The sequence below is a fragment of the Carex rostrata genome, chromosome 27 (genome assembly GCF_964058835.1).
Source record: "Carex rostrata chromosome 27, lpCarRost1.2, whole genome shotgun sequence".
NCBI classification, from domain to species: Eukaryota; Viridiplantae; Streptophyta; class Magnoliopsida; order Poales; family Cyperaceae; genus Carex; species Carex rostrata.
Window position 1 is genome coordinate 7,215,326 of NC_135944.1, and position 10,843 is coordinate 7,226,168.

At 34.4% G+C, this 10,843-nt stretch overlaps 1 protein-coding gene across 1 annotated transcript; it reads right to left on the reverse strand.

The window, feature by feature from the left end:
- Nucleotides 1-1,039: 1,039 nt before the first annotated feature.
- LOC144544775 (glutamate receptor 2.7-like) lies at nt 1,040-5,761 on the reverse strand. The gene is made up of 5 exons (XM_078293333.1): nt 5,521-5,761; nt 2,577-3,847; nt 2,099-2,420; nt 1,586-1,944; nt 1,040-1,466 (listed from the first exon to the last, which is right to left on the reverse strand). The coding sequence occupies exons 1-5, from the start codon at nt 5,759-5,761 to the stop codon at nt 1,098-1,100; spliced, it is 2,562 nt and encodes an 853-aa protein (XP_078149459.1). The 3' UTR covers nt 1,040-1,097.
- Nucleotides 5,762-10,843: the final 5,082 nt, after the last annotated feature.

A 10,843-nucleotide genomic window follows, 5' to 3' on the forward strand; every position in this document is an offset into this window, starting at 1 on the left:
ATATATATATATATATATATATATATATATATATATATATATATATATATCAAGACTTGTTCAAGGCTTCCAAAGGAAACTAAAACCAAAGTGAAGCTTGCTTTTAATTACATATTGATCATGAAGTATTGTTTCACTATTTCCTTACTCCTTTTACTGCTTGGTTTAATCCCTAACGATGCCATCAACTCAAACAATCTAAAAGAAGAAAAGCACAAAGTTGAAGATGGTAATGTCAACATTGTTGTTTCACCAAAAGGAAGTAATAATACTTCAGGTGTAGAAAATGGAACCATTGCCAGTGCATAAGGACACCGCTGTGGTGGATATGGACGAGGTGGCGGTGGAGGCTGGAGAGGTGGTGGTGGAAGTGGCGGGGGTTATGGAGGTGGATATGGTGGTGGTGGTGGAGGCGGTAGCAATAGAGGAGAGTGTGGCCAAGGTTCAGGTGGTGATGGTGGTGGTGGTAGAGGTTATGGGGGTGGTTATGGTGGTGGCAGTTATGGTGGCGGTTATGGTGGCTGGTATGGTGGAGGTTATGGCGGTGGATATGGAGGAGGTTATGGCAGTGGAGGCTATGATAATAGAGGAGCAGGTGGTGGAGGCGGAGGTGGAGGTGATGATGTAGCTAGCACACCATGAAGCACCAACTAATGAGAGTTGTTATATATATGGTTTATGAAGAAATTAAGATGCATGCCTAATTAAGTTGGGGGTCTAAAAATTAATGGTAACAATTAAGTAGTATTTTAGTATATAACCTTGGTCTCCGTGTTATATATAAATGGTTATGTTTCAATAAACCATGGGGGATTGTATGAGTTATGTAACTTTGAGCAAGTCTTGAAACCCCCCCCTCTGGAAAATTAATATATTGTCTAAAGTTTGATACAATAATTGGATATGAGAAATGGATCGTGTATAATTTCTTCCATTAATTGCTTAATTATCTGATACAGGGTACAGGCAACGGATATAGAAACCATATAAACATAACAACATGCCTAACTTCTTAATTACATTCATCTCCTTTCTTTGACTTGGTCAATGGTTGACTCGTTGACTGCCTTCAATTGATATATGGTATATCAAGCCTATTATACATTGTGCACATCAAGCCTAACATGCTCTTCTTCAATTCGAGATATATACACTTTAACTATTTCATCCTCTTCCAAACTTGGAGCAACTTTGTTTTGCCTTTTCTTTTTCTTATTCATAGTTGCACGGTTTTGAATCACAAAAATTGTTAAAATTATCAATGGGACTCCAAAGCTAAAGACAATAAGGCTCCAAAACACATCAAGTCCCAAGCTCTGCCGCTCTACGCTGTTCGTTGTCGTCCCAAAATTAGACAACGAAACATTAAACCATTTGCTCTCTAGTTTCTTGATGGTGCCATCCTCTGCTAATGCCAGTATTTCTTTCGAAAGATCACCTGTCATCGGATCCCCTTTCTGGAGAACCTAATAAATGATATAATATGTAAGAAAATTAATTAGAACATCAATCTCCTGACATCGATTCTTGTTGCAAGACAATAAACAAATTAAAACTGATAAAAATAAAGAACATATGTACTTACGAAAGCAAAACCCCCGAGTATCAATGTTTCTCCATAGACGGCATAGTCATTGTGCTTCGATAAAAAAACTCGAACATAGGCCGACTCAATGTAAGCAGATGTTATAGTTTTTTTTCTGAAATGCAACTGGATAATCCCTTTGATCCACACAATGTTTTCGGGTTTGAAATTGAGAACCTTTTTGAGATAACTGACGACAAATGAAGCTCCATCGCACCCAACTATTGATTTATCTACAACTGGCTTAATCTTCTCCGTCACAAGAATCGAGCTCAAATTTGCGGTGAAACAACTGCCCAGAATTAAGACAACCAACAACCATGAAATGATCACAGTCTTCGTATGGAAATTGCCAACCTCTGTAGAAGAAGTATATCAACTTGTAGCAGTTTGAAACTTGTTAAGTGAACTTGTTCGATGTATAACTACGCTTTAGTCTATTGAAACAAATTAATCAATAGTAACTAACAAAACTAACAAGAAGCAAAATTTAGGTGGAATTATAGCACTCACTGTCACCGTAGCTCTGGAAGATAGTATTGCCGATAATCCAAAATGTTGCGCTGAGCTGCCTGTACCATGGACCATGGAAATCTTCATGGGCCTTCTCGTGATTCTGCTCCAGGTACCAAACAGCACAGAAGTTGGAGAATAACAAGGTGAAGATGGTAACCCAGAGTAAGGGGGTGAACGGTTTCGTTAGCATCATGCCGACATTGTTGCGCTTTATGGGAATAATCATGGCAAGGCCCGATGATACAAATGGATGCATGAATGATACCTTCTCAGATCGAAAGCTTGTTGTTGTTATATCACCCAAGGCAATATCAATATTCTGTGAGAATATAAACAACTTTTTTTCTCAAATCCTGTGTATATGTTACCCTTAATGAAGTATGTATGATTAAAACACGTTATTAGATTAATAGCGTAAAAACGATCAAGCAGGATAATTATATAATAAATTAAGAAAATGAGTGGCATGACATACCTTCAAGTATACTTGATTGACAAGATCATCATAGGTAAAATTGGTTGCAATCTTAAAAGGAACAAAATCATACTGGATGAGGGGGTTCAAACGGTTTATAGATGCTTTGAAAACATCAATGCAAAATCCGCTGACAGATTTCAAATTTCCCGTTCTATCATCATATTCCACTGTGATAAATCCATCCCATGTAGGATTTTCCGGTACTCCTATTTTCAGTCTCTTCAATCCCCCAGGACTCATTTGTGTTCCTCTGGGCCAAAAAACTACATTCAGTTGTTGTAATGATGTTGATCTCTGTGAATTCATCTGGGACTCATTGTTATAAAATTCGAACCCGTCTAACCAAAGTCCGATTTCTTTATAACTCTTGCCGACTACATTAATTACCCGAAAAGCTGAATAACCGTCAGCCACTTCTACATTCCCGATAATTGGCCAAACATGTCCACTTAACCCCGTGAAATTGATCGAGAGCAAGTTATCCACCAAAGAATTGCCATTTACCTTGGCTTTGTTTGAAGCTAAAGTAATTGCTCGTACCACATCATATGCTCGTGCAACATGTATTCCGGGGCTGAACACCGTCTCGCCAATCTTCTCATACTCATCTTTAAAAGCTTTATGGAAATCCGAATAGAACTTGACGTACTCCCTCGTGGATTGCTTGATGTACGGCTCGACAGCTATTACACCTTGCATGTGGTTCAAGATAAAAGAAGAGTTGAGGGTTGAATCAAGGAGAGTCGCTACATCAGGGCCGCATATCCAAGTGGAGCCTTGCTCCATCATCCCCAATGCCGTTGCCTCCTGAAATAGAGTTAACGTGAGATTCTCAGAACTTCTAAGAACGATGTAAACGGTTGAAAGATGTTTGGTCATTCGGTTCAGTTCTGCTCGAACAGTGCTTTTCAGATCCGAAATGGAGTCCATAGGCGGAAACACTGCAGAGTAGTCGAGCTGGATCCCAAATTTCTGCAACTCAAGCGCAAGTAGTAGTGGGGTGCCTGATACGGTTCCATAATCGTCATCTTCATGCACTATATTTACTCGTCGCCAGTTGTAGGATGCAACAAATTTGGCCAAACATTTAACCAAAGCGTTGTCTGAATATGACATTTGAATTAACAAAGGCGTTGCAAAAACAGTAGATGGTGTTAGGGAGATGGTGGGGATGTTTGTTCCTTTGCCGATGCCTGAGATGGCGACTGCTTGTGGCCATGTCGCTTTTGATATCATCACTTCTGCTCCCTGTTGAATTAAAAATTGCGCTGCAATGCAACAAAATCAGGAGCTAGCTCGCAGTTAATTTATGATTTGGTTAATTTCATAGAAGAGAAAATGAATATATAATAATAATAATAATGTTATAATCTCAAAAGTTAAACAAATAATTAATGAATATTTTATTTGATTAATAAGCCTAATTAAAATTTTGTTAATTAAAAATAATTAACGATGTACTAATTAATTGACTGACACGGGTTAGTTTCAGAAAATTGTTAAAATTAAACTAATCGAAACGATTATCGATTTTGAAATAAAGGAGACAAAACATTACGACATAACTATGATTAATTAAAAAGTTATGGAGTTGTAAATAAAACTAAATTAAGACATTAAATAAAATTAAGAATCTATAAAATAGTAAGCACGAATATTCGAATTTATCATACGAAATTTTAAAGTACTTAATAAATCCTGTGAAATTTGTTTAACTAAAATGATTGGATTATAAGGAATATGCATGTTTAAAGGCAAATTTGAATTTTGGAATTATTTCAACCATTTGATCTTCATCTAACACAAATCTTAAAGCAATGGATTTTATTTAATAAAACCCTTCTCTATTTTTCGCTCTTTTGGGGGCGAAGGCGAACCCTTTTCTTCTCCCTCTCTCTGCCTCCCGGACCCACAAGAGGAGCCCCTCTATCTCTGTCGTTCTTTCTGGAGAAAGGAGAAGAGAGGAGCCCGCCCTTTTTCCTTTGCTTGGTTACAAGTTTTGTGACAGCCGTGAGGCAAGGCATTACCTTAGAACCGGCCGTTTTCAATGATTCTTACGATTGCTCTTTTCGGGTAATCAAAAGCACCTTCCTTTTCCTCTCTTACCGATTGATTGTCAAATTTTGCGATATCTTGCATTGTTGCTTGAATTGCTTGCATTCTTACTATATTTCAATTTGACTATGAATATAATAAGCTCTTGTATTTTATTTTGAAAATATTTCGCATGTTGGCATAATAAATTAATTGTATCATAGCATTGATTAAAAGTGTTTTCTTTTTATTAGATATTGAGATATGATATAATGATAACATGTGTGCATTTAGAACTACTATTATAAACTGTACGTAAGTTACAATTAAAAGTGTTTTGACCATAGAGGATCATTGAAAGAATAATTCTGGATCACATCCTGGATGATTAGTTGCTCATCCACAAGTTGTTTTATGGGTTTTAGATATAGAGACTGGCGATTCGCAGTAGGAGATCGATGCCAGGAGTTATCCTCGATGGCCACGCTAGTTGATTATCTCTATTTAGGTCTTTTGTTTAGGTTTACAAGTTTTTGTATTCTTGTATTATATACGAACTCGGTAGATTATGTATCCCTCTTCTCTAGATTATGTTGTTTTGATGTGACATGTATTGTACTGTATTAATTATATGAATGTTTATTTATTGTTGTGTTTATATAGCCTTGCGTGTTTGTTGATTAATAAACATGAGGTGAGAGTAATTATACTTTAATCCAGAATTTCTGATTTGAGATGTGACAAATAATAATAACACACAATAAACAAAAGCTCGTAAGTCATAACCTTGTAATCCAAAGAGAGTACTCTAACATGAACTGATATGATATGATAACCAAAATTATATTTGAAGTAGAACCTTAAGTAACAACTACTTTAAGAAAAATTGAGATTTCAACTATTTTACCATCATAAATCGCTTGTAAAGTGTCGGTACTTTCGAGTTCAGAAATTGTAAGGAGAACAGGCTGAGACGAAGTGTTGAACCTTCTCGCCGCAACCTCGATTGCAATCTTTTGCTCCCTTCCGATCCTGGAGTTGGTATCGAAGACCGCTCCGATCGAAAGAGCAAGCACTGTAGTTCTAACAACCAAAGCTACCAAAAGCAAGGGAAGCAGAAGCAATGGACATTTATTACTTGGTCCCATTTTTCTGAGTATTAAACTGACAGACATTGATTACTTACTGAACTGGTGTGGATTTGTGAGTCTTTATTGAAGATAATTTATTAATATTAATATTAATATGCCCTTGATATATATAGTCATGGATTCCATTGGGAGAATCCAATGCAATTTCTCAGGAACAAAACCATGATAATTTTATTAATATTAATTAATATGCCCTTGATATATATAATATATAGTCATGGATTCCATTGGGAGAATCCAATGCAATTTCTCAGAAACAAAACCATTGACTTGGAGGAGCTAAAGCTACAGCATAATTAATTTCTCAGAAAATTACCGCTTGACGTCAATCTATCTAATTAAGAAATGCATGGAATGTTGACTTGGAGGCATCAATATTTGATATCGTATAGGGACTTCTTAATTAATAAAAGTTCTTTTTGTTTATGCGCCTTTTATTTTGGATTAACATATTTTCTTGCTTATCTTGTTTTGCATAATTGCTTTTCAGAAAGCAAAATGTCCTTTACTTCTCCACCAAGCTTCAATTTATTGGACGTAGATATCAATTAATTTTGCTCAGAAAAATTATAAAATCAATTGAGGCCGTAAAAGATAATTTTATTATAGTGTTGACTTAAACTTATCAAGCTCGATTAGTTTTTTTTTTTTTTTTTTTTTAAAAGTTAGATGTACATTTTTTATTAATATTTGCTTTTGCTCCATAGAGGAAAAAAAATAGGGAGGATTATTTTCTATAATGACATATAAGCTAGGAATTCGAAAAAATATTTGGCAATAATTCAAACATAATTCGGAAAAATTTATTTTTCTATAATACAAATAATACATCAAGTTAGTAAATTATTTGGGGAAAGCAATTATAAATTTGTAAATTTCACGAATTATATGAATATTTCGTATTCAAAGCACTCAAATCTGTAAATAATACGAGGATCAAATGAATTTTACGTTCTTTCCTTTGAAACTGATCCATAATTAATTCATTTAGAAAAGATACTTGAATCAAATAGCACAGATATAATACTAACATTATTTAAAAAAATTGTTATTGTCGACAATTTTCAAAACTATTTATTATTGGTAACAAAAAAGTTTCATATTAGTAAAAAAACACGTTTGTGTAATGACTGAATTTATATACAATATTGTATATTTAAATATTGATTTATAAGGAGGGTTCTAATACTAAAATATATTTGTTTTTAAAGTTCAAATTGTCAATCTAAACCACTCAACATGATATCCATACTAAAAATGTACATGGAAATTTTATAATTTTTGGAAATTTTGTACTATTTTTTAAGAGGTACAAAATCATTGTTTCTAGACCATTTAAAAACAGTTATTTTATACCTATCTAAAAAAATTAAAAAAAAATTATAAAATATAAAATTTGATTTGAAAGTATATTTTTATATGAATATCATGTTGAGCGATTCAAATTGATAAGGATTTTTTAAAGTATATTTTTGAAAGTATATTTGAAAGAATTTTTTTTCATTAAATAAATGGATAAGGATATGGATAATTACTATTTCGTATCTGTTACCCTATAGGGTAATTATAAAATCCAAATATATATTCAATTCAATTTTCAACCCACTTAAATGTATATTTAATTCAATTTCTAACCCACTTAAATGTATATTTGTGTTTTTGAAATTTTATTCTTTATAAAAAATAATTTAGTTGGAACTGATTGCACATTTATTTTATTTTTTTATTAGAAATGCAATTATATATGTGTTAAAATGAATGAGTTTTTGATGTTTAATTTGTAAATATAATAAAACTAATTATTATACTAGTATTATCTGTTATTCACCCGCTACCGTTTCATTACCCGATAATATTAACGGGTAAGGGTAGGATAGGGTAAGATCAATTTTTAATGGGTATGAGTAGGGTATGGGTAGGGTATGGGTAAGGTCAATTTTAATGGGTATGGGTAGGGTATGGGTAAGGTCAATTTTAATGGGTATGGGTATGAAAATGTCTTCACCCGATCCGTACCGTACCCATTAACACCCCCCTACGTCAATCTAACAAAGTTGATAAAATATCAACTGCCACTATTAGAATCTTAACTTATTGCATGCCCTAAAAAATAACTTGTTGCATGGAGATACCTTGCAACAAGCTCGAAAACACTTGTTGAATGCGTTTATCCTTGCAACTATGCCCTTGTAACAACTTCTCTCACAACTGCTAAATAGTTGCAAGAACTCCCATGCAACAAAGGGCGCATGCAACTACTTTCAAAGTTGACTCCAGTTGTAGTATTTGCAAGGGGAGACAACATGGACCCCATCTGGTTATTTGTAAGGGGAGCAAACGTGGGTCCCACCTGACTATTTGTAAGGTTGTGTTATGTGGGTCCTACCTAACTATATGCAAGACTAACACATGTGGGTCTCACCTAACTATATACAAGGATATCACTCATACCTTTCGCATGCTATATAGTCCTTAATATTTGCATGTAAATACCAATGCAAATAATGACAATAATATTTAAAATATCAACATGCTATAATTCTACAATCCTCCCTCCTCCCTGTACCAATCCAGTACCAGCCCAATACCAACCTAGTAATTTTTTTAAGTTTCCCATTGAACCAGATTTACATAACACATTGAAATATAGAAATAAAACATATAATAAGCATTAATCAACATGTATAATTGTCAAAAATAATAATAGAACTGTCAAAAAATAATAAAACAACTCAAGAACACAAGACTCCCATGAATCTCCCTTCCCTCCCTTATTTTTTATTTTTTTTCTTTCTTGATTGAATTACATGGCTCTTACATGCCTATTTATCAATTCAAAAATATTTTGTATATCATGCTAAACATGGAAACCAATCCTTAGAATTAATGACAAATAATCAAATACTATTTATTGCTTATTTCACTAGATATGATTGATATCCTTCAATTTCTTCTTTCTTTCTTTTGAGTAGATATAGATCTTCTAGAGGATTCCGCTTGATCCCCAAGTTATGCTAGAACCGAGTGTAATCTTAACACTCCCCTTCACGAGGGTACATAAATGTCTACCATTCTGATCTTCTCCAGCATTTCTTCAAATGGTTTAGTCGCTATCGCCTTGGTTAAAACATCGGCTACCTGTTCTGTTGATCTAACAAAGGGAAGAGAAATAATGTGAGAATCAAGTTTTTCTTTAATAAAGTGTCTGTCTACCTCTATATGTTTTGTCCTGTCATGTTGCACTGGATTATGTGAAATGTCAATTGCAGTCTTATTGTCACAATACAACTTCATCTCATTTTCCATTCCCAGTTCTAATTCATTAATCATTTTTCGTAGCCATAATAGTTCGCAAATCCCTTTCACCATGCCTCTAAATTCGGCTTCAGCACTAGATAAGGCGACCACATTTTGTTTCTTACTTCTCCATGTTACCAAGTTTTCCCCAACGAAAGTAAAGTAACCCGATGTTGATTTCCTATCCATGATATTTTCTGCCCAATCTGCATCTGTATATCCTTCAATCTTTGTATGTCCATTCTTCTCAAATTTGATTCCTTTGCCGGGTGTCCCCTTCAGATATCGTAAGATACGTGTGACAGCTCCCATGTGATCTTCACTTGGATTATGCATGAATTGACTTACTACTCCCACTGCATAAGCTATGTCAGGTCTAGTATGTGACATATATATTAATTTTCCAACTAACCTTTGGTATTTTTCTTTGTTCGTAGGACATTGATCAGGACAAATCTCAAACTTCACATTTTGTTCCATTGGGGTACTAACCGGTTTACAATCTAACATTCCAGTTTCGGCCAAGAGATCAAGAACATATTTTCTTTGAGAGAGAAATATACCTTTTTTATCGTGATACTGATGTAGATTATTACAATACAAGTAATAAATTCTAATTTACACTCAATTCGGTTGCAAGTGTACAACCTTGTCAAGTAGTACAACCTTGTCAAGTAGTACTTAGGGATCGTCTCCACAGGGACAAGTCGGAATATCAAATCTAACCTAACAATTTAATTTAGTAAAAGAAAGTAAAAAAAAGGTTTGTGTTTGTTCAAAGGTTGGTTTGGTTTCGATTAAAATGAATTAAACTAAAGCCTTAAAGCAAAATCTGAGTTTTTAACAAGTATGAGAAATTAGGGTTTCTTAGGGTTCCTATCCACTAGTGTTATGACTAATTGGTTTATTAAATTTGTTCTTTTAGTTATGAAGGCACGGTTGGGTGTTGTAGGTACAAAAGGGATATCTCTATATTAATATCATCTTTAAATTAGAATAAACGTCACCTCTCGGTACTTGGCTACTCTAATCTAAAGTCATTAAGTTCTTACTGTCCCAATTGATCTAGAAAACTATCTTTCACCTCTCGGTACTTGGCACAATTTTCTAAACTATTGGGTGAATCCCGTATAAGACAAGCGTCACCTCTCGGTACTTAGCCTATCAAATACTCTATTCCTTATGGTCTGGACCTAATATTCAATTTCTCAATTGCAAATACCAAATCCTAGGGTTTCATGTGATTTCGATTAAGTCTTCACAATCAATTAAAATAAAGAATAGATCATAACAAAGAACAAGAATATATAAAATAAAACCAACTAAATCATAACAAAAGTTTCAAGTACAATCCTAATCAACCCTAGAAAAGCCTTTAGCCAGTCATGGCTAAAGCACAAATCAAAAGAATAAAAGAGTTCCAAAGGAAAGAAAACAATAAAACCGGTTGATCAATGGTGTTCTCTTCTTCCTCCTTCTCTCTTCCTTGCTTTTCCTTGCTTTTCCTTGTTTAAAACCAGAAATTCTGCCTAAAAAAACATACTCAATCTGTTCTACAGGTCCTTATTTATACCCAACTCAAAAACCTAGAAATAACCAACCAAAAATAGCAAATTCGGGCTCTGAACCGACCTAATTGCGGGCCGCAATACATTCATTGCGGGTCACAGTGCATGGAGGAAGTTAACAGACTGCGCAGAAAAATCTGAAGAGTCATTGCGGACCGCAATGGATTTGGTTGCGGGCCGCAATGGGTGTGCTGGAATGAAGATGCTGTGCTGG

Coding starts and splice junctions, on each gene's coding strand:
- LOC144544775 (XM_078293333.1), bottom strand. CDS start 5,761: ATGGGACCAAGTAATAAATGTCCATTGCTTCTGCTTCCCTTGCTTTTG. Junction 2,421..2,576: donor TCAATCAAGTATACTTGAAG/GTATGTCATGCC, acceptor ATATTCTCACAG/AATATTGATATTGCCTTGGG. Junction 1,467..1,585: donor TACTCGGGGGTTTTGCTTTC/GTAAGTACATAT, acceptor ATCATTTATTAG/GTTCTCCAGAAAGGGGATCC.